At 58.4% G+C, this 21961-nt stretch overlaps 4 protein-coding genes across 11 annotated transcripts; 1 reads left to right on the top strand and 3 right to left on the bottom strand.

The window, feature by feature from the left end:
* Positions 1-4: 4 nt before the first annotated feature.
* On the top strand, positions 5-1386 carry TRMT112 (tRNA methyltransferase activator subunit 11-2). Its single transcript, XM_059068713.2, has 4 exons — positions 5-594; positions 692-793; positions 932-1021; positions 1110-1386. Exons 1-4 carry the CDS (start codon positions 517-519, stop codon positions 1215-1217), a joined length of 378 nt encoding a protein of 125 aa, XP_058924696.1. The 5' UTR covers positions 5-516; the 3' UTR covers positions 1218-1386.
* On the bottom strand, positions 1335-9371 carry ESRRA (estrogen related receptor alpha). 2 transcript variants are annotated; one of them, XM_059068711.2, is made up of 7 exons: positions 9168-9369; positions 7381-7717; positions 4110-4226; positions 3822-3950; positions 3230-3397; positions 2862-3131; positions 1335-2431 (listed from the first exon to the last, which is right to left on the bottom strand). In XM_059068711.2, the coding sequence occupies exons 2-7, from the start codon at positions 7703-7705 to the stop codon at positions 2172-2174; spliced, it is 1269 nt and encodes a 422-aa protein (XP_058924694.1). In that variant the 5' UTR covers positions 7706-7717; positions 9168-9369; the 3' UTR covers positions 1335-2171. The 2 variants fall into 2 exon arrangements, with proteins under 2 accessions (XP_058924694.1, XP_066893608.1); XM_067037507.1 differs by lacking the exon at positions 4110-4226 and having other exon boundaries at positions 9168-9371.
* Positions 9372-10093: 722 nt separating this feature from the next.
* CATSPERZ (catsper channel auxiliary subunit zeta) lies at positions 10094-14012 on the bottom strand. Its single transcript, XM_059069451.2, has 5 exons — positions 12877-14012; positions 12270-12621; positions 11327-11406; positions 11054-11120; positions 10094-10320 (listed from the first exon to the last, which is right to left on the bottom strand). The coding sequence occupies exons 1-5, from the start codon at positions 12895-12897 to the stop codon at positions 10211-10213; spliced, it is 630 nt and encodes a 209-aa protein (XP_058925434.1). The 5' UTR covers positions 12898-14012; the 3' UTR covers positions 10094-10210.
* Positions 13138-21292, bottom strand: KCNK4 (potassium two pore domain channel subfamily K member 4). Of its 7 annotated transcripts, none has more exons than XM_059069450.2 (7): positions 20869-21291; positions 19152-19417; positions 16013-16136; positions 15722-15882; positions 15341-15527; positions 14692-14831; positions 13608-14012 (listed from the first exon to the last, which is right to left on the bottom strand). In XM_059069450.2, the coding sequence occupies exons 2-7, from the start codon at positions 19338-19340 to the stop codon at positions 13608-13610; spliced, it is 1206 nt and encodes a 401-aa protein (XP_058925433.1). In that variant the 5' UTR covers positions 19341-19417; positions 20869-21291. The 7 variants fall into 7 exon arrangements, with proteins under 7 accessions (XP_066893604.1, XP_066893602.1, XP_066893603.1 ...); XM_067037504.1 differs by lacking the exon at positions 20869-21291 and adding an exon at positions 20637-20702; XM_067037506.1 differs by lacking the exon at positions 20869-21291 and adding an exon at positions 20352-20552.
* Between the last annotated feature and the right edge of the window lie 669 nt (positions 21293-21961).

Below are 21961 nucleotides of genomic sequence, written 5' to 3'. Positions count from 1 at the left end.
TGCATTAGGGACTGGATCACGTACGCACTTGCAAGTGGGCGGAGCTTTCGGCTGCCGCGAAGCTTATTTGCATGCGAGGATAGGGTGCTGCTGTTTTGATTGGCATAATTTACGGATTGGAGCAGTATTTCCGTTCCTTAACCGAAGCGAGGGGCGAGGAACGATGGTGTCAGGCGCCTGTGTGGGAGTAAAGCATATTTATTTTGCATTCCACGAAGGCCCCTGCATTGCAGCTGTTTTATATATTTGCGTTGTACACTACTTCTAGCACTTTGAGGTTTGTCTCAGCCAAAACCACTGGGCCTGCGCCGTAGCAATCTCCTGCCAAAACGCTTCCGGGAGCAGCGCTTGATCCCATCCGACCTCCGCTCCAGCGAGCACGGGAAATTCTAGCAAGCTCGCCGGTTCCGCTCCTCCCAGCTGTCCAATAGGATAGAGCGGAGCAGCCCCGGAAGTACCGCCCAGGGAATCCGCCCTCCTTCCGGTTCCGGCTTTGCGAGAGCGCGTAGAGTCGACATGAAGTTGCTCACCCACAACCTGCTGAGCTCGCATGTGCGGGGGGTGGGGACCCGTGGCTTCCCCCTGCGCCTCCAGGTACCGGCTGGGGGAGATCTCGGGCCCCTCTCCTGGGGGCGGGGTGTAGGAGAACCAAGATCTGGTCCCTGCCTAACTAAATCTCTCCACCGCGCAGGCCACCGAGGTCCGCATCAGCCCTGTGGAGTTCAACCCCGACTTCGTAGCTCGTATGATACCCAAAGTGGAGTGGGCGGCGCTTCTGGAGGCTGCGGACACCGTGAGGACCCTCGTTTTCTCCCGTGCACACCTTGCGGGGGGGTGGGTCTCACTGCAGCCCTTTACACCAGGCCAGGGAGCCTGGCCTCAGGGCGAGTGACGGGGATACCCAGAGATGATTTAGATCTCTTGCCCACAGTTGCATCTGGTCGAGGTGCCCAAAGAGCCGATTCAGGGATATGAGCATGACGAGAGATTTCTGAGAAAGATGCACCACGTTCTGCTGGAGGTGAGAACCGGCCCATTACTTGCTTCCTGGCCATACACCCACATCTGGAGGCTTATCAGTGCTCAGCTCTCCTTCCGTCTTCCCGCAGGTGGATGTGTTGGAGGGCACCCTGCAATGCCCAGAGTCGGGACGTCTGTTCCCCATCAGCCGTGGGATCCCCAACATGCTGCTGAGTGATGAGGAAACTGAGACTTAAAAGCGTGCCAGGCCCGTTTTTCATTTTGTGAGCGTGTGTATCTTTGTTTATGTATATTGTTTGCTACTTCTGTCCTGTATCCCCAACCCTTGGTCCAGTGACACACCAAACACAGTGTTCTTGAGCTCGGTATTATATTTTTTTTCTCATTAAAGGTTCAAAACCAAAAGCGGTTTCTCTTTGCAGCAAATATACATTAAAATAGAGTCTCTGTACAGCCTAGGGCTCTGGGCCCTGGCTTGCCCCATGTCCCTGCGCCTCCCTGGCCAAACCCAAAAATAAATATAGTGTTATTGCTCTGCAGGGCATAGAGACAGTGCTCTCCCTACCCCGTGAGGAGGCTGGGTGGGAGCTGATGTGGGCGCCCTGGCCACCCCAGGGGCCCAGGGGATGGAGCCTGCTTGGAGTTATTGCTTAAAGGGGGGGGGGCAGTAATGCCCAATGCAAATGATGAGGAAAGGAGCGAAGGGAGCAGGGGCCTTTGCTCTCCAAATCCCTCTCTGTTCTGGAGAGGAAGTTGGACTAAGCAGCAGCAAAAGCATCACCCACTGGGAGACTGTGGCCTCCACTCCCTTCCCTCCCTGAGATCAGGCTTCTGCCCCCCCCCCCACCCCACCCCACCCCACCCCACCCCACGCCCCCCACACACACACACACACACACACATGTCCCCTACAGCCCCCTATGGCTTCCGCAAGGCCCCCTACACCCTGGGGGCACGTTATGGCTTGCGAGGGGCAGCACTGTGCCCAGAGCCTGGGCATGCACGTTCCCAGCTTCTGACACCCCCCTGGGAGGGGGGAGGGAAGGGCATAGGGCCTGCTCCGGCTGATGGTGTTGCCCTGGCCCTGCCAGCAGGCTGTGGCACTGCCCAGACCCCAGCTCTGCCCCCTTGGGGCTGACCCCGTGCTGGGCGGGTCCTGCCAGCACCCCCACCTGTGCCCAGCCCTCGCCTCAGTCCATCATGGCCTCAAGCATCTCCAGGAACAGCTTGTGCATGGGCACCTTGCCCTCCAGCTTCACCCCATAGAAATGGGCCAGCACTTTGCCTGCCGTCTGGCGAAGGAGCGGTAGTGTAAGCAGCAGCCTGCCTGCCCGCCTCCGCTCAGCACCCCCTCCGGGGCCCGCCCGGCCAGCTTCATACTCCAGCAGGGCCTCGTGTAGAGCTTCTCGAAGCTGCTCCACAGCCTCAGCATCTTCAATGTGCACAGAGTCTGCAAGGAAAGGCGAGAGAGCTGTTGACATGGGCCGTCTCCAGAAAGGGCAGAGCCACATCTGCCTGGACACCGCTGGATGGGTCCCAACCAGGAGCTAGACAAGGATTTGCTGAAGCACCACCCACTGCTCCTGCCCATCAGCCAGGGCCCACCCTTTCTCCCTCAGCTATGGCCACCTCCTGTCCCCATCACCTTTTCTCTCACTACATGGATCACCTTTCCGCAAAAGTATGGACACCAGGGCACAAAATCCTGCATGCAGTTCCTGGACCTGTCCTTGCCTGGCTTTGTGACTTTCAGGAAGTCACTGTTCTTTTTTCCCCTAAGCTATAGTTTTCCTTATCTGCAAAATGGGACTGTGCCACCATCAGAGTTAAAAACCAGAGGGCCTTATAAAGAGACCTGTCAGTACTTGCCCCAGACTCACCTGAATTGGCGAGGGCCAGGGCCTTCAGCAGAACGTACTCCTCGCGCTCCAGCCGCAGGGCCTGCAGTCGCCGCACCAGTTGCAACAGGGCAGCCCCCAGTTCCCCCAGGCCAGCTGCTCGAGCCCCCTCTTCATCCAGGACCAGGTCCTCGGCGAAGGCCAGCTCATCCTGCAGTGGCAGTGAGCGCTGGGCCACACCCAACACCAGGACCTCCATCCACACGCTCTGCAGAACTGACATCTGGTCAGACAGCGACAGTGATGAGAAACCTGGAGGGCAGTGGGGGGCAGAGCTGGCTGAGCAAGTGCACCAGAGCAGGCATGGCCCGGCCTACCCAGGGAAGCCCCACATCGCCTGGGCCCTTTACCTGGGATGCTCTTGGCCCAGCTGATGGTGACCACGATCTCTCGGTCAAAGAGGTCACAGAGGGTAGCCACGGCTGGGAGGTGTCCATCAGGGCCCGCTGGGTCGGGCATGGCATACAGCTTCTCAGGCTCAACCACCAGCAGGTGGGACACCAGTGCATTCACCGGGGCTGCAGTGATAGTTGGAAGAGGCACTCGAATTCATCACCTTGCCAGCCCTTCAGGGTCAAGCATCCTCCCAGAGTCAGTCCCCCTGTGGCCTTCCTCAATAACCACTGGCCAGCCAGGCTCAGACACCTCTCTCGGGGAAGGGCCGCACTCTCTCCCAGGGAAAGCGTCTGTTTGTGGACAGCTTCTGAGTGTTAGAAAACCTTCCCTGCTCCCAGCTGTACTGCTCAAGGCCTGACATAGAAAAGGGTATTTTTGTAAATACTTTCTGGGGGAAATGCGTAAACGAACAGATGAAGGGAAGATTTGGGTCCTAGTGCCCAAGGGAACTACTATCCCGGGTGATAGGTCTCCTATCAGACAGGTCTCCCATGTCCAAGCTCCACCCCAACCCCAGAGCCCCCAAAGACCCCACTGTGCTCTCACCTGTCTTCCGAGGGCCTCCAGCTACTGCCAGAGGTCCAGCAGGGAAGGGGCCTGGGAAGGGCAGCGGGTCCACCTCTGGCCGCCGCTTGTACTTCTGTCGCCCACCCCGGACACGGTCCAGACGTACCCCTTGAATTGTAGGACAGGGCTGTGTCCATGGGGCTGGGGCTGGCCTGCTCTCCAGAGCCCACCTGCCCAGCCCAGTCCGCCAGAACTTCTCAGGCCTGGCCCAGCCCGACCCTGTGCGCCCAGCCCCCACGCCTTGCCCAGGCCCCCGCCAGCGCTCACCCTCCTTGAGCATGCCCACCCGCAGGCACTTGGTGAAGCGACAGGCCTGGCAGGCCTTGCGTCTCCGCTTGGTGATCTCGCACTCATTGGAGGCCGGACAGCTGTACTCGATGCTCCCTGCCAGGAAGAGGCAGGGCTCCAGTGGCGGCCTCCCAGGGCCGGGAGCAGGCCCAGTGGACAGGAGTGCCCTGACTCACCCCAGGTAAGCACAGGTCTGGGGAGAGCAGGAGTGCTGTGAATGGGGCAGGGGAGCACGAGCACTGAAGGGAAAGGCCACTGGGCTAGGGGCCCCAGCCTGGGCAAGGGAGGGGCTGGGACCAGAGGAGTCGGGCTGCACCTGGCCCAAGCTTCTTGTCAAGTCACGTTTCTGGGCTGTGCTGCTCTCATCAAGGGCCACAGTGACGTCCACATTGCTACATCAAGCGGTCAATTCTCATCTTTACGTTGTTTGGCCCAATGGAGCATCTAATGCCATTGATCCCTCCTAGAAACACTTTTCTTCTTTGGCTTCTAGGACACCACACTCCCGGCTTTCCTCCCACCTCATTGCCACCTTGTGGTTTCCGTGCATCGGCCCACGCTCCTTCCGTTGAAGACCCCTAGGGTGGCCCTCCAACCTGTCTCCACTAACTCACTCAAATGGTGATCTCACCAAGTCGTGGGCTTTCAAATCTCCGTCTCTGGCCTAGACCAGCCTGAACTCTAGACGTATCCCACTGCCTCCTCCTGCGTGCCTGGAAGACACTACAAACTTAACCAGTTCTAGATGGAGCCCCCAACCTACCCCTCCAAAACCTGCAACCCCATTTGTCCAGCTGCTCAAGCAGAAATCTAGGAGACTTTTTTTTTTTTTTGCAGTACGCGGGCCTCTCACTGCTGTGGCCTCTCCCGTTGCGGAGCACAGGCTCCGGATGCACAGGCCCAGCGTCCATGGCTCACGGGCCCAGCCGCTCCGCAGCACGTGGGATCTTCCCGGACCGGGGCACGAACCCATGTCCCCTGCATCGGCAGGCGGACTCTCAACCACTGAGCCACCAGGGAAGCCCCTAGGAGACATTTTTAATTCCTCTCTCACACCCCAAACCCAACCCACTGACAGATCCTGGTGGGCTTCACCTCCTAATATGTCCAGAAGCGCCCCTCTTCTGCCCCTGGCAACTGTTTCTACCCTTGACCAGAGTCACTGTCACCTCCCCTCCTGCTCTGTCTTTGCCTCCTTCAGTTACTGTCAACACAGAGGCATCCTATTAAACCTAAGACAGGGAGTTCCCTAGCAGTCCAGTGGTGCATTTCTCCTCACAGCCTGCTTTCTCCTACACTCTACCTGGGCTTCTTCAGCTCAAGACACCTCTTCAGGGAGGCACTCCGGAGTCCCAGACCCAGCCAGGTTCCCTGGCACACACCCTGCTCCTTGCCCTCCAGCACTCACCACAGCTGTACTCTAACAACTGTGTGCAGTTCATTGTTTTCTCTCTCTCCCCTCTGCTGGAATGTAAACCGCTTGAGGACAGGAGCGATCCTGCCTTAGTCCCAGCTATGCCCCCACACCTGGAGCACAAGTTTGTGAAGAGCAAGGATCCTGGAGGCTGCCACTTACCAACGGTGTGACCTTGGGCAAGTCCCACACCTAAGCCCTCGAACCCTCAGTTTTCCCATCTGTAAAACTGGGATGATTAAAAACTACTTCTGGGCTTCCCCAGGTGCGCAGTGGTTAAGAATCTGCCTGCCAATGCAGGGGACACAGGTTCGAGCCCTGGTCCAGGAAGATCCCACACGCGGCGCAGCAGCGAAGCCCGTGCGCCACAACTACTGAGCCTGGGCTCTAGAGCCCCCCGAGCCACAACTACTGAGCTCACACGCCACAACTGCCGAAGCCCGCGCACCTAGAGCCTGTGCTCCACAACAAGAGAAGCCACAGCAATGAGAAGCCCGTGCACCGCAATGAAGAGTAGCACCCGCTCGCCGCAACTAGAGAAAGCCCGCGCACAGCAACGAAGACCCAACGCAGCCAAAAATAATAAACAAATTAAAAAATTAAATACATTAATAAATATAAAACTTTATAAAAAAAAAATTACTTCTTACAAAGGCGAGTTGTGAGAACTAAATGGGAAAATCAAGGTAAGACATTTAAAACGGCTCACAGCACCTAAATGCCCAATAAATGATCACTATTTATGGCTAGTACTTGATAAATATTTGTCAACAGAGAACGAAGCATTCCAGGGTGGGTAGGAGACACCTGGACCCAGACCTGGACCTGTTGGCTCAGGTCTTCAGGGCCAGAAGGGAGCACAGAGCTTTTAGACCAGCAGGTCTCAGCCAAGTCAAAACTTGCTAGAATGTCACAATCAGTCCTGAGGCATCTGTCCAAAGTTCAGTTATTAGTAATAAGCAGAGGCAACAGTCTGGCCTTTACGGGCTTAGCTCTGGACTTCAATCGACCCAAGTTCATATCTTGTTTCTGTCATTTTTCTACCTGTGGGACCTGAACAAAGTTTTGAAAACCTCTCTGGGCTTCAGTTATAATAGTGCTGAATAGCGCTGGAACCTTAGAGATTGCTGTGTGGGTAACTGAGAGCATAAACGTAACAGGACACAGTGCCTGGCACTCAAGAAATGTTCTCAAAAAGGCTACATGTTATAACCCCCAAGTAACCAATGGTTTATATAACAATATAAGTAATGGGCACATCCCAAATAATGCTTATTACATCACCATCTTGCTCACTCGTATTTTGATGTGCTTTCCTGAGTGAGAAAAATTCAGTGAGTACTATTGGCAGGGATGCCTAACAGTCTTTTTAAAGGTAGGTGCTGAAATACGACGTAGCCACTCTCAGTTACCCGTAAAAACCTGCCTTGCGCTCGTGCTGCTTTGGGGAAATCAACACAAAAGGGGGCATGTTCTCTGCTGGTGAGGGGGCAGCAGCTGCTGGAAGCAAGAATAAAGTTTAGGAGCAGGCAGAGGCTGCTTTGAATTTTTCAGAGCCGCTGTGGAAGGTGCTGGGCCTAGAGTACCCAGAAACTTAGGAGGCATCTTGAGTCCCACTCTCACACCCCACATCCAATCCATCAACACATCCTGGTGGCTTTATTTAACACTTACGGGAAAGGACGTTCCTGGGAGGTAGGAGGGCCTGGGAACTCCAGGCTGCCAACCCCAAGTGGTACCATGGCAGCCTGGGGGCCTACTGCCACCCAGCAGTGCACCAACTGGGGAGCGCCAGGCCCAGAGGGCAAAGGGCACAGGAGCGGGGTGGGGGCTCACCCTGGATGGTCCTCTTGAAGAAGGCTTTGCAGGCCTCACAGGATGCCACACCATAGTGGTAGCCGGAGGCCACGTCCCCACAGACCAGGCAGAGGCGTTTGGGCAGGGAGCTGAGCACCAGCTTCCCACCACCCTGCTCGCCAGGCCCAGCCCCCTCCCCATCCTCCTCCTCCTTGTGGCCTGGGAGGCAGCGGGTGGGAGCTGGGCCAGGGGCCAGGGCCACGGGGGGCTCAGTCTCAGTCTCCGAGGAACCCTTTGGGCTGTCAGGACTGGCTGGCTCTGCCTTGATGTAGAGAGGCTCAATGCCCACCACCTGGCTGGACATGGCGCTGGTCACCTGCGGGAAGAGACCCGTCAGGTCACAGGGAGGCGCTGGGATGGGGGATGGAGACACCCTGTCACCCTGGTTGCCCAACCCCGGGCCTGGGGCCAGGCTTCCAGGCTCAGCAAGAGGGTGGGGGGGACAGAGTCCAAGGAAGGCTGCCCATGAAGAGGCCCCCCCCCCGCTGTTGCCATGGAAACAGAGTCTCCAGAGCCAGTAACTGACAGCAGGTCTCCCACTTGGGAAACTGCAGGCGGCTTGGAAACCCCCTACTCCCACCCAGGCCAAGGAATAGGGTAACCTAAGTGCCCAAGCAACCTTCAACCTGGTCTGGAATCCCCAGCCAGGAGTGGGATACCGCTCAAATTTTCTCCAGATGTTAGAGAGCTCAGTGATCTCCCCATACCTGGGTATCCTCCATTCAAGAGCGAAACTAAACTGAGGCACACAAACCCAAGGGCAGTGGATGTGCTCACACATGCGTGGGTTTACACCCTCACACTCCCACTCACCTGGGTCCTCAGGTGTCCTCACCTGTACACACACGCTCACACACAATCACTCTCCTGGACAGGTTCACACTCACACGTGTCCTTTCCCAAACCCCAGCACTCACCCATGCTCCCGTTTGCCTTCGCACTCCTGAAGTGCACACCCCATAACAAAGTCACACCCAAGGCACAAAATCACACTCTCGCTCACACACTCTTACACTCTCACCATGCCGCCACACTCTCACACACACACACAGGCATAGTCCCTTGTGGAAACACATTCAGAGCCTCTCACACCTGACCCATCGCCACCTCCAGCCCCAGGCACACCAGCGGGCGCGGCTCCACCTCCTTGCACCCCCTCCAGCACATTCGTTCTTACACTCCTGCTGCCGCAGAGTCCTCCACCACGGGGCGCCCCGCCCCCCCCAACCTGCGCACACCTACGGGAAGTTGCCTAAAGTTGCTGCGCCTCCCCTCCCCCTCCGCCCGCGGGGGACCTCTATCAGGTTATCAGGAAGTAATGGGGGAGCGCCAAGGAGGAGGAAGTTCTCCCCTGCCAGTGCGATGACCTTTGACCCAGAGAGGAGGGTGGCCCTAGGCCCCTTCGAGCGCCCCCACGTGGTCTTCAAAGCCCCTTCCCCGACAGAGAACCCTTCCCATCTTCCAGCCCGGCCTTCCCCTGGGACTTCGGCATGCTCCAGGTGCCGGATTGAACCCTGCCCTGGGACTGGATCCGAAGCCCAAGCCCGACCCTGGTCTCAGGCCGGCGCCCTAAGACCTGGACGCCATATCCCGCACAGACCCTGACCCTGTCTGGCTTTTGACCGGGTCCCGACCGTGACCCGGGCCGGACCCGGAGCCGGACCCCGCCTGGAGCCCGCCCCCCGCCCGCCTCCCTGCCCCGCTCGCACATGGCCCCGGCGCACCGCCCGCCCACCCTCCAGCGGCGCTCCCCTCCGCCCCCGGACCTGGGGCCCCGGCAGGGCGGGCGGGCAGGCATGGGGGCCGAGCGGCCCGGAGCGCCGGGGTGAGCCTGGGGCCGCGGGCGGCCCCTCCTCCGCCGCCTTCTCGGGCCGCGCCGCCCCGCCGCGCCGCGTCCCCTCACTCGGCGGCGCCGCCGGCGGCTTGTAGGACACAAAAGGACATCGCGGCCGCTTCCTACTCCGCTTCCTCCAGCTGACAGCGGGGGCGGGGCTGGCCGTGCGCATGCAAAGCAGGGGGCGGGGCCCAGCGCCCTATGCTAATAAGGCAAGTGGGCCGAGCAGCGCCTGCGCTTGGGGACGTGTCAGGGCGGAGCCGACGAAGCCAGCGGGGCGGCCTTCATGAAGGCCTCGCCCAGCCGCCGCCGAGCCACAGCGGCGTATGCCGCTGCTGAGAGGGCGTGGCCAGAGGAGTCGCGGAGAGGCTACGGGATGGGGTGGGACCAGGAGCGTTCTTACGTAAAGAAGGAGGCGAGGTGCGCTGTGCGCAAGGGAAATGGGAGAGGTAGTTCAGCGGCCGCCTCTGAGGGTCCGGGAGGTGATATACATATGTAAATGAGAGGGTGGGACCAGCGCGGGACTAGGGTATCTGCATATGCATGAGGGGCGGGGCCTAGCACGCCCAAATTAGATAGGAGGTGCTGTCCCTTTCTCTTTTCCGCCTTCCCCCAAGATAACACAATCGGGGCACTTGGACCGCTCACCCAATGTCCCCATAAAGCTGCTGAACCCGGAGTGGGAGAAGCAGACCTAATACATGCAAGAAGTCCTGAATTTCGAGTCACGGGAAGAGGGAGCCGATAGGCCCGAACCGAGAACGCTCAAGGTCACTGCGGTGACCGAGTGAAGGTCACAGGGAAAGGCGGGGCCACGTGCGTCCGCCTCACGCGGGCAGCCACGCATTGACTCACGGACCATGTACAGAAGACTCTTTTATTTCTCTAGGGCTCAAAATCCACGTGGACAGGGTCGGGCTTGGATCTGGGACCAGGGCTGGAGTCGGGCGGTCACTCGAGCCCGAGGCGGTGCTCTCAGATCACCATGACTTGCAGCCTCTTGTTCCGGCTCCTCTTGAGCCCCTCGATGTATCGCTGCAGCTGCTTGGTCAGGAAGTGGTTCCGGCCGATCTCCGATCGGTAACCTGGAGGGCAGAACCCAACTCAGGGCAGTGAGCAGGGGCATGGCCTCCCCAGCAGCTGGTCTTTGTTCTTTGGGGAACTTTGGATCTCCAGGGTACTGGGACCTGCCTGTTTTGTTTGTTTTCGAATGGTCAAGTCATAGACCTGTGCTCCAAACAGATGGGGGATTCAGAGTAGGATGGGGGTGTTGGAGTGGAGGATGGATGAGGAAGGCAAGTTTAGAGAAGATGTTGCCGGCCTGAGTTAGGGCACTGGGAACAGACAGCTTTGGGGACACCGCTTCGACCACCCAGTCTCAGCCATTAGCCCTCCCCACCCCACCCCCACTCCACATTCATAGGGTAAGCAGGGCAAACCAAAGGAAGTTTACTCAAATAATCCACTGTCCAAAGGCTCCTCACAGCAACCAGGGAGGGGCCAAGGCCACAGAAAGGCTGTCATCCCCAATGGGCAAGTGAAGAAATAGCCTTAGAAAACCTACATCAGGTTGAGAGGGGCTGCACTGAGGCTAGAGCCCAGGCCCTTGACAGTCACCCCATGCTGTCCCCATTGGGTGTCCCTGTGCCCAGTCTCCTAACTTTTTACTTTTCATGGGGCTTCTGGAATATTTGTGGGTGGTAAGGGAATCTGACAAGGCAGACACATCCTGAAACCCCACTCCCACAGGCCGAAGCCCTGCAAAATCCCCCAAGGTCTCTTGTGGGAGCTGGGGAGATGGGGAATGGGGAGGCTCACTCCGGAGGGCTTTGGTGAGGATTTCCAGAGCTTCATTCTCCATGAGTTCAGTCAGGGGCAGGGGCAGCTGGAGAGGCAGCAAGAGACTCAGATGTACAAGGGACCCCAGCTCTGCCTACAGCTGACATGCCCCACCTGCTCCCTCCAGCCCCAAGACCCTCAACCGACCTGCCTGCCCCTCCACCCTGCAAAGCCCCCCCCACCCCTGAAACCCCCAACTTGCCCATCCCCCATCCCCCACTAAACTCCCCAGTCTCCTTGGGTGCCTCCAACCCTGCTCTGCTGCTCCACCCAGTAGGCTCGATGGGGTGTGTGCTTCAAGATATTAAGCGATGACACTGAGGAAGACTCTTCTGAAAGAAGAGAAAAAAGGGATCAGTCATTTGCAGACTGCTGAGACTTCCCTGGAGCAGAGGAGATGTATGGGTAGGCATGTTGGCCGGCGGGGGTGGGGGTTGGGGGGGCGGGCCTTCAGAGACCAGCTCCAGGTGCCATTTTAGTGGGAAACAGTATGGGACAGTGGTTTAAAGCCTGGGCTTTGTTGTCCCACCCTCCGAGGTTCCAGTTACGACTGCCCCACTTTGTGAAACTTAAGACCAGTGACTGACTTTCTGACCCTCAAGTTCTTCATCTGTACAATGGGATAATAAGAATGGCCCCATATGGAGGTTGTGAAGTTTAAAGGTGATCATGCAAGGGAAGCCCAGCGCCTGGCACAACAGCAATTGCTCAATAAATGGCAGTTGTTATATATTGTTATATGTTCCAATTCCCTGATGAAGGGCTGGAGAGCAGAGGTGGTGGGGAAAAGGGGGAGGCATGTCCCAATCAGCGCACAGCGCAAAGTAGGAAGTAAATACTTAAAAATTGTAACCAATGACTTAATGAATGAAAGACAGCCACCTCCTCAAGCAGCGCAAATCCACAGAAAAGGCATTATCTCCCTCCTTTCAACTATCCGGGTGACCGCGCTGCCTTTGCGCATTTTCCTGCTCATCTCTATGACCCCAGGACTTTGTACGACGCCTGCCCGGTAGGGGGCGTTCCTAGAAGGTCTGGTTGATTTAAAGCGTGGAAGATTAGCGTTGGCGCCCCTTCCAGGGAATCCTAGCAACTTGGGTCCCACAGTGTTCCCGCATTTTACAGCAATAGAAACTGAGGCCCTGGCCATCCCCCTGCCCTCTGGGCGCCCACAGCCCGGTGAAGCCACACTGACCGTTGTCGGTCTTGGAATCGTCCTCCTCTAAAGGGCCTCCCAGGGAGCTGCCGCGGCGCACCTCCAGCTCCAACAAGAGGTGCTCGTCCAGCTCCTCTGGCTTGAAGTTGTCCTTGTCCTCTCCGTCATCCGATGCTTTCCAGCCACCGTGCGAGTCGTGGCCAGCCTTCTGGTTGTAAGACCAGCGAGTCTTGCCGCCTACGCTGCTGCCCTCCAGTTCCGAGTCCTCACGGACAGTAGGCAGCGGCACATTCAGCTTCGGCTGCGACAGCGTGGCCGTGGTCCACAGACTCCGGATGTCTTGCGGGCTCGACTTGCCTGAGCCACGGTGGCCCGAAGACTTGGCCAACGCCTGTGGGCCACATACACCGAGGGAAGCCAGGGGTCGTGGGGAATCGGGGAGGAAAGGAAGAGCAGGCTGGGGGCGGGGATCCGGAGCCCATCCAGTGCCTGAGACTCAGTTGCCGGGGTGGGGATGGGGAGGGGGTGATTGTTGAGAGCTGCTCTGAGCTAGAGCTGAGTGAGAGGATAGCAGGGAGGGGCCCAGGGTGAACCTAGGATGAGTCTGGGGGCTGACAGTGTGAGGAGGACCAGGAAGAGTTCTTACTTTGAAAGGCTTTTCCTCCATGGTTCTGGCCCAACGGACCCAGTCGCCAAAGGCCTCGGGGCGAGGAGGAGGGGGTCACGCTCCAGGAAGGGGGAGGGGCAGGGTCCCGTCCGGAATGGCGATGGTGGTCTCGCGCGGGGAAAGTTCAAGCTACAGCCCTCCACACTAGATGCCATTATGTCTCCCCATCCCTGCCCCCATAGCTGTACTGAGGATGGACGCACCGCCCATCTTGGCAGATTCCCATGCCAGACTCTATCCTTAACCTCCAGGCAGAGACACCCGTCCAAGCACAGCCAAGAGTGCCACGCCTTGACCGATGGGTCGGGGGTGGGGGGGAGGGTTCGGCCTGGCGGTCGTGGGGGGGCCTGACTTGCCCCGGAGGTGGCCCGACGACGCAAGCTCTCGCACACCCTCTCGCGTCCCCGGAGCTCCACGCCCGCAGCGATGCAGACTGTTTTCTTTTATTGATGCAGGCTTTGAGGCACAGTCGTGAGATGTTGTGAGGGACAGGCCCAGACGGACAACGAGACAGAAAGCCTTGGGGTTCTGGAAATGGATGAAGGGAGGAGAGGGCCAGGAGCAGAGAGTGGCAGGCAAGCAACCCGTAGCCTCCTCCCCAGGTTTCAGTCGGGTCGGTCGAGAGAGGGCTCTTTGGTTAAGCAAGCAGAGCATGCCGGGGAGAGAGCAAGAACGGAGCCCTTTGAGAGGCCCGGGCAGGGGTCTTGCCCCTACGCGGGCACGCCTTTGTCCCGGGGGCGCCCCGGGCCGCGGGGCCGCGCGGGCTTCCTGGGGGTGTTGAGGGGGCGGCGGCTGCCTCGTGGAGCGCGGGGCAGTGCGCAGCCGCGCTCGCTCTGCGTGTCCGAGGACTCGTCGATGAAGGCCAGATTCTCGCTGGGGTAGTCCAGCGCAGAGGCCGAGGGCGGGGTGGGCGGCGTGGGCGGAGAGGGTGGCTCGGTCTTCTCCGGAGCCGCAGGGGATAGGGGCCTGCTGGCGGGCTGCGCTGGGCACGGCGGCGGAGGCAGGGGTGGCCGCTCCTTCTCCGGCGGCGGTGGTGCCGTGGGCCCGACTCGCTGGGTCACCCGCGCGGTCACCGTGCCGGTCCAGCTGGCAGCCTGCGCCGTGAGGCCGCCCATCTGCGCGGGGAGGAAAGGCAGTCCTCGACCGGGGCTCCTCGACCGTCTCCGCAACCCCGGGAGCCTGCCCCTTCACCAATCAGGTATTGCCCCTCTTTTCCACCTCGTCTTCCTGCCTCAGGAGTGGGAAAAGGCTGGAGGAGGGGAAAGCTCATCACCCAGCCACATGCTCTCCCCTCCTCCATCTGCGCGGAAGTGCCCTTTTCTCCAGAAGAAAAGACCAACCGGACTTTATTTCAGCTCTCCCTCCCGTGCCCCTAGAGACCTCTGCGCCTCCACCCGCTCCACGGCCGGGAGCAAGGAGTGGGGCTACAAAATATTTAGAACAATAAATAAAAATACAACAACAAATAAAATTTTAGTGTAAGTATGTCCCATGCAATATCTGGGACACTTATACTCAAATATTATGTGCAACTTATCCAAAATTCACATCAACCGGGCTTCCTTTATCTTTATTGCTAAATCTGGTAGCCTTATCCATGCGAGTAGAGATGGAGTCACCTGCAAACCTGTCAGCGTTTATCGCTTTGTTCCCGGCCGGTGCACACTGGGGCTCCCTCTGGCCCTGCCTTGGGGAACCCACACTCTGGAAGGCAGGCCAACTAGTCAACCTGCTGCTGGAGAGCAGTGCATCAGCGCCACGACGCAGGCGCGGTGTCGACGCGGGGGCGCCTACCTCTGCCCGCGTGCGGCGGGACACTACTCGCAGCCAGTTCCCGATGGTGGTGAGCACTGAAGCGAAGTAGGCCAGGCCGAGTAGGATCCAGAACCACACCAGCGGCTGGTAGGCTGCAGAGTTCTGGTTGGGGCTGGCTCCTGGGACGCCACGGGGAGGGCAGAAAGAAGTTGATTGTGAGACACGCCTTGAGCCTGTGAGTCTCTGGTTCACTGCCCCTCTTCCCAACTCGTTGAGAGGATTCGCCCTCCCCAGGACAGTGGGTATGAGCTAGAGTGCGCGAATGGATGCAAGAAGATGAGTGGGAGTGACTTGAAGGTGTGCAAGAGAAGAGTAAGTGGGGTGCTCACGTGCAAGAATGTGAGCATGTGTGAGGGGTGCACGGGTACAAGAATGTGGCACGTGTGAAGGGGTCACTTAATCTATGTGAGCACGCGCGGGGTGCAAGCATGCAAGAATGTAAGTGGGCGTGAGGCGTTGCATCCCTGGAAACATGTGAGGGTGCCTCCAGTGAGTGGCTGTAGGGGTTGGAGCAAGAACGTGTGAGCGCGCAAGTGCCCTGTGGAGCTTGGAGGGAGAGGCAAGATAGCAGAGCCCCTAGGCAGGAATTACATGGGTAGGGAAGTGCAACGCAAGAAAGTGGCCTCACCGGCCACATAGTCCCCGAAGCCCACCGTGGTGAGCGTCACCACGACGAAGTAGATGGCTTCCAGCTTGCTCCAGCCCTCCACATAGCAGAAAACGAACGTGGGCGTGAGGACAAAGAGCAGGCAGCCGATCAGCAGAAAGAGCACCGCCGATAGAATCCGCACCAGCTCTGGCGGTACGTGCCACTTCTGCAGGGAGGGGCAGTAGGCAAGGCTGAGGAGTCACCAAAACCTCCAACTCTCACACCCCACAACCCTCTTCGGGGTGCCCGTGTCCTAGGTTCGCGCGATTCCGGCGACCCCCGCTCACGTGCCGGCTGGGGTATGCAGGGAAGTGTATCCCGAGCCCAACGCAAGGGCGCGGAGGGTGTGGAGCAGCTCACCAGGAAGATGGCTTCGATGTGACCAATGCCGCGGCGCAGGGAAGAGCCCAGCCGGTCCCCGACCCCTGCCAGCAGTATCCCGAACAGCGGGATCCCCACCAGTGCATAAAAGATGCAGAAGAGGCGGCCAGCATCTGTGCGCAGGGCCGCGTTCCCATAGCCTGGGCAGAGGGGTCGTGCAGCAGCTCTAGGGGTTGCCTGGCACCCCCCTACCTCCCCCTGTGCCTTCGCCTGTGAGAAAACCCAGCCACCCCGTGCCCCCCCCAACCCATGACCAGTCCCCTCCCCCACCGATGGTGGTGATGATGGTGCCTGAGAAAAAGAAGGCGCTGCCCAGGTCCCAGGCTGAGTGGTTGCTGTTACTGGTTGAGTTGGTGTCAGGGTTTGCACCCCCTCCCAGGGCATCAGCCACCTCCTGCAGGACAAGATGCAGAAGGAGGAACCTCAGCCCTTCTCTCCCGTCCTAGCCAACCCCCTGGCTGTCCAGTCTCCAAGGTGTTTCCCTCCTTACCCCTCCCAGCTCTCCCCTGCCCTCTGGTCTCCCTGAAGGCAATCCCTTAGAGCAGACATTGCAAATTGGAGAGCCCCATTTTGTTTGACCAACACATTGTTTTAGAGACATTTGAATTATCGGCCCCTTAATCTCATATAACAGATTTCCAGTTTTACAGTGGTCAGGAGCACAGACTCTGGGACCAGACTGCCTGGGTTCAAATCTTGGTGCTAGGCGAAGTTGAGCTGTGCATCAATTTCTGCATCTATCATTTGGGGATGGTGATAATAGTACCTACCTCATAGAGTTATTGTGAAGAGTTAAAGCACTCACATCAAAGCAAGCACTGTGTGTTTGTGAAATTAGTCCCCATGTAGAGATCATGCCCAGTGAGTCCCAGCTTTCCACAGACCCCACCACTCCCAATGCCCCTTTGGAAGCTGAGTTTGAGTCCCTTGCCTTCGAAAATCTGATGAAAGTTAGGGACCCTCCCTCCAGGAAGGTTCACATACCAACACATTTTGCATCCTGTTTTAGGAGGGTCATGGATACACAAACCCCTGCCTACCCTGCTAAAGTCCAGACGAAACCCTGTGCTACCTAGTAGGTGATCAATAAACATGATTAAATGAATGAAATGGCCATGTGTCTGCCCCCTCTTGCCAACCAGTCTGCCTCCCTCAGAGGCGGAGTCTGTGTTTTGAGAGTGCCTGCCCTAAGTGATGGAGGTCAGAGCATAAAGATGAGGCGGTGCAGAGGGGCCCTTCCCCGAGGAGCACAGAGCTAAGATACAAGTGGTGTGAGGGAGGTCATAAACCACCTTCTTTCTCTCTGACTGCAAGTCCTCCTCATTAGCACGACACATTCCGAATGAATCTTCCTAAAGTGACTGCCCAAAATCTCCGTGGCTCCCTGCTATCTGCAGAATAGAGGCCAAACTCCCCAGCCCAGCCTGTAAGCCCCTTCTCACTCTGGTCCACCCCTCCCTTTCCCCAGTCTTCACTCCTGGGACTCCCATTTTGGAATTCAAGTTACAGTGACTTTATCCCCAGATTTTCTGAGATGATTCTATTTCCTGAAATAACTGTTTAATACAGCCAAGAAGTGAAATGTATGATTAAAAGTGATTTAATTTTATTTTGCAACACTTTTCCAATAAATTCACTACTTAGGGGAAAAAATCCTTTGTCATTCTGTGTGTTCTAATTTTTGCTTCAAATGACTAGGCATCTGTTAAATCCAAGAACTGCAAAACACTCCGAGCTTTCCAGCCTCCACGCCTTTGCCCATGCTGTTCCTCTGCCTGGGAGTCTCTTTCAACCCAATCACACATCTCTAAATTCTACCCATCTCAGCTGCTTCATTTCAATTACCAGCTCTTCCCAAAGGGCCCTGGTATCTCCCTCCTTAGCCCCAGCACCTAGCCCAGGGCCTGGCATTTAACAAAGAAGGAAGTAATGAAAGTTCCTTTTCTACTAAATCCTACAGTGAACTTTCCATGGATTTGTCCCCTCACCTAGATGTAACATCCTCTAGGGTAGAGCCTGCATCTGTCCCACCCCAGTATCAATTTATCAATTTCCCTGCTCACCCTATGGTGTACAGCACAGCACCTAGCACATAGTAGGTGCATAATTGCTGGATGACTATTTATGGAAGAGAAATAAAGCAGCTGTTGCCCTCCTTGCTTGGTTCTGCCCTTCCTTTTCTTCTTCTTCTTCTTCTTCTTCTTCTTCTTCTCGGTCTTTTTTTTTTTTTTTTTTTTTTTTTTAAATCCAGGAAAAAAGGAATTCCTTTGTGAAGATAAAATAGGTCAGATTCCCTCCCTCCTCCTGCCCTGTGGTCTGGCCAGACACTCTCCTACCCAGGCCTCTCGGAGCTTTGCTGGGCATTCTGGATGTGTCAGAGACAGTGTCAAGCTGCCTGTGTCCCGGACCCACCCCATCCTCATCTCTGCTCCAGGTCCTGCCACCTTGGGAATCAGCTGGAACACCGAGGCTCCATGTTGATGGCTCCTCCCTCCAAAAGAAGGGGCAGGAAATAGGGGCGCCTTTCAATAAAATAATAAACATTAATGTATTAAAGTTAAATGTTACTTTATTTTTAAAAATATGACAGTGGCTCAGAAATCACAGAGAGAGCAGCAGAGGTGCGTGCCTGACAGTAGCCCAGAAGGCTGCAACCCACACTTTCTTTAGTCACTGGTCCAAAGTTGACCCCATCCCTGACTCGCCCTCCCTCTAGCCTCCGCATCATAAGCATGTGTCCTGGTGGGAAGGTGTGCTCAACCTGGCATCCATGATGGCATGGACCAGCTTGCGGGATCCTGAGATCCTCCGAAATCATCAGTACATGTTTATATGTGCACTTTTCTGGAGGTAGGGGGTGGGCAAGTGTTCACAGTGTTCTTGGGTTTCTCTGAGGCATCTGTGACTTCAAAGAAGCATAGGAACGAGTGTAGGGTTGCCAGATTTAGCAAATAAAAATACTGCATGGGACATATTTATATTTTAAAAGTATTCACTCTTTAGCTGAAATTTACATTTAACTGGGCGTTCCAGACTTCATCTGGCAACCCTAAACCAGTGAGTTAGACCTGAGAAAATGTAACATATCTCATCTGCTACAGCCATTTATTCACTTCTTCCTTCATGCGTTCCTTCATTCAACCACTATCACACACGGAAGGAGCCATTTTAGGAAGAGAATCCAATGCCAGGTACAGCAAGGCAAACAAATGCCGCCGCCCTGGCCCTGGCTGCCATATTGAAAACACAGAGACCTGGATCCCAGCCTCTGCCCTGCACCTCCCAGCTGCACCCTGGCTTCAGGGGTGCGGGTCTGGAAGCAGCACTCCAGCACAGGGTCCCAGTGGCATGCAGCTAGTGTCAGGGGGTCATGGGTGACTGCTGAAGGAGCTCTCCCCCACCCACGCACCTTGATGAAGAGCCCCAGGTCCTGGTCGCTCACACATGGATGGGCCCTCAGGAACTTCTCTCGGACCTCCCCCAGCTCCCTTTGGGCCTGCTGCTCATGGGGCTGTTCCAGGGCCTGGAACACCAGGGCACCGGACACCAAGTAGAGCAGGACCACAGCCAACAGTGCCAGTAGTGTGGTGCTGCGCATGGCGCGCCCAGGGGCCCGGCCAATTCCACGGCCCGCCTCGGGAGGCCGGGCAGGGGGCTCCTGGGGAGCTGCAGTCACTGTGGGCAGAACCAGGGATGCTGGGGTCAATAACCTGACCTGACACCCCTACACCCTCCTTCTCCAACCCCTACACACCCAGTGGTCTTGGAGCCCCCAGCCCTGCTACCCACAGACGTCTCCTCCTCACATCCCTCTGGCAGGGCACTTGGTACCATGACACACCCAGTCCCCCCACCTCTGTCCTCCCCCTTACCTCCACTGCCCGGCCCTCAGCCCCCCCCCGTCCGGGGAGTCCGGGGTGTGAGAAGATAAGAGGGCACCGGGAAAGGAAAGGAAGGAGAGTGGAAGGGGGAAAGAGAGACCGAGCCTGCCGAGGGAGGGAGAGGCGGGACGAGCGAGGAAATGTTGGGGGCCTGGAGGGGGCGTGGGGAACCCGCCTTCCAGTTGGAGGCTGAGGGGGCACAGAGGACTGTGCAGGGCGGGGACGGGGATGACGGGTCCCGGCTCGTCCGCCGAGGCTGCGGCAGCATCTTCGCGGCTTCTCCCTCCCCTCCTGCCTCTCCTTGCTCCTCTTCTAGACGCGATGGACCGGGCGGGGAGCCTCCAGGGTCCCCCAGCGCCCCGCTGGGCTTTCGAGGAACCCTGGGGCGGGTCCCGGTCGCTGCGCAGAGGCGAGGCAGGGCGGAGGGGAAGGGAGGGTACTGGGTTCCGGGAAGAAGCGCGGTGGGGGTGACCAGGGCCGGACCAGTGCAGCATCCCCTGAACAGCTGTCAGCCACCGGGACAGCGGGCGGCGGCGTCCTCGCGCACACACGCGGGCACAAAGACCACGCGCCCACGCTCCCCCCTGCGGCCCCTCTGCCCGGGCTGCACGCGCACACACACTCCACCTGCACACTGCCCGGCCTCTCGGGCACACCGGACCCTCAGGGCCGTGCGCGCCGGGCCAAGGCCCCCACACTTGTGTGCACACACTCACATACACACGTACCCGGACCGCGGGGCCACCGCGCAGCGCCCACTGCCCAGACACCGCACCTCCGCCACTCGCTCCCACGGCCTCGCAGCGTCTTCACGCCGACGCCTCGGAGCGTGACGGGCGGCGGCTGGATGCGCGGCCGCAGGACGCCCAGAGGCGCCCACGAGCGGGGAGGCGGACTCCTCTGCCGGCCGGTCGCCCCATGCGCGCCCCAGCCCCGTAGCCCGGCCTGCGCCCTTCGCCGCCCCGCACTCCCTCTCCGCGCCAGCGCGCCCGCCCTCTCCGCCCCGCACTCACTGTCGGCCCCGCGGCGGCTGCGGCTGCGGCCCGGGCTCCGGCGCGGCCTCGCCGGTGCCTGCCGGCTGGGCCGCGGAGGCGGCGGCAGGGGCGGAGCGGGCGGCCGCCGGTGCTGGGACCCCCCTCCCGCCGCCAGAAGCCCCCCTCCTCCCGTATTTAACCCCTCCAGCGCCGCGCTTCCCTCTGCTGTGCCTCGCCCTCGCCTCCGGCGCAGCTCTCCGCAGACCCTTACCTGCGGCTGCCCAGCCCCCCAGTCCTGGCCGGTCCCGGGAGATGAGTGGCGGAGGAGCCCGAGAGGGGTCGCCGCTGGGTCAGGCCTGGAGTCTCAGGCCGGGGCCCTGCTTCTGCCCTGTTGGCCAGCCAGCGTGGCCAGCGGCACGGCCCCAACTTGGACATCAGCCGGCTCACCTCTTCGGACAGGCTCCACTCTAAACTCCCAGCATCTTCCAGGCCCACTACCAGGTGGGAAGGGCCCTCAGCTCCCCGCCCCGAGGGACAGCCTGGCCCTTGGGCTCTGCACTCATGAGGGAGGAGACCCCAGGGGACAAAGGGGTGGGGGATCCCCCGAGGCAACCTGGAATTGGCCAAGGTAGGGTTGGGACCAAGCTCCGGGAAATCAAGGTGGGGCACCTCCTGGACCCCCATCCCTTGTTCCTCACTTCGGTGACCATCCCAGCCTGGAACTGGGGCCAGCACTCCCTCCCCCACTGTCTGAACAGCAGGGCCCTGGCAGGTCCTGGAACTCAGCTCCTCTCTGCTCTTACCCATTTCTTTACAACTCTGATCTCGCCAAAGACCCTCCTCTTGCCTGGGGGCCTCAGCCTTCACTTGGGTGGTTTTAAGCGTGGGCTCTAAGGCTGACCATCCTCTACCAGTAGGGGGCCTAGACGGGTTACCAAGCTCTCCCCACCTCCCAGTCCCCACTTACAGAAGAGGGGTGCCTATCACTTCAGGCTGCTGTTCTGAGCATTAAAGTGGTTGGTATTTGTAAATGCTCAAAACAGAGCCTGGCACTCACAATTAAGTGCCCTACAAACGTTGGCAATTTTCCTTTCAGCAAAAAGTGATGGTCCAGTTTCGAGCTGATTCTCTGAGTCCCAGATGCCCTCCCTGGAGGCCGAGGCCTGCTGCTCAGGATAGTTCCAGGTGAAAGGTTTCAAGACAGGCTCAGTGCTAGGCCCCAGGAACCCCAAGGAGCTGGAACAAATGGCCACACACATGGGCAGGAGACAGACTCTCTGATAAATGACTCCCGGCCATGGGACAGATGACAGATCTGTAAGGGCTGTGACTACAGAGGGCAGAGACTGCCCTATCGGGGACAG

Source organism: Kogia breviceps, chromosome 7 (assembly GCF_026419965.1).
Source record: "Kogia breviceps isolate mKogBre1 chromosome 7, mKogBre1 haplotype 1, whole genome shotgun sequence".
Taxonomy (NCBI): Eukaryota; Metazoa; Chordata; class Mammalia; order Artiodactyla; family Physeteridae; genus Kogia; species Kogia breviceps.
Note: the sequence above shows the minus strand (reverse complement) of the source record. Positions and strands in the feature narration are given on the sequence as shown.

Coding starts and splice junctions, on each gene's coding strand:
- TRMT112 (XM_059068713.2), top strand. CDS start 517: ATGAAGTTGCTCACCCACAACCTGCTGAGCTCGCATGTGCGGGGGGTG. Junction 595..691: donor GCTTCCCCCTGCGCCTCCAG/GTACCGGCTGGG, acceptor TCCACCGCGCAG/GCCACCGAGGTCCGCATCAG. Junction 1,022..1,109: donor TGCACCACGTTCTGCTGGAG/GTGAGAACCGGC, acceptor GTCTTCCCGCAG/GTGGATGTGTTGGAGGGCAC.
- ESRRA (XM_059068711.2), bottom strand. CDS start 7,705: ATGTCCAGCCAGGTGGTGGGCATTGAGCCTCTCTACATCAAGGCAGAG. Junction 4,227..7,380: donor CTTCAAGAGGACCATCCAGG/GTGAGCCCCCAC, acceptor TCTTCCTGGCAG/GGAGCATCGAGTACAGCTGT. Junction 3,398..3,821: donor TGGAGGCCCTCGGAAGACAG/GTGAGAGCACAG, acceptor CTATCACTGCAG/CCCCGGTGAATGCACTGGTG.
- CATSPERZ (XM_059069451.2), bottom strand. CDS start 12,897: ATGGAGGAAAAGCCTTTCAAA. Junction 12,622..12,876: donor TGGAGGAAAAGCCTTTCAAA/GTAAGAACTCTT, acceptor TGTGGCCCACAG/GCGTTGGCCAAGTCTTCGGG. Junction 11,121..11,326: donor GGGTGGAGCAGCAGAGCAGG/GTTGGAGGCACC, acceptor CTGCCTCTCCAG/CTGCCCCTGCCCCTGACTGA.
- KCNK4 (XM_067037501.1), bottom strand. Junction 16,137..19,151: donor ACCTGGGGCTCTTCATCAAG/GTGCGTGGGTGG, acceptor CTTGTCCTGCAG/GAGGTGGCTGATGCCCTGGG. Junction 14,832..15,340: donor CTTCGGGGACTATGTGGCCG/GTGAGGCCACTT, acceptor GTGGCGTCCCAG/GAGCCAGCCCCAACCAGAAC.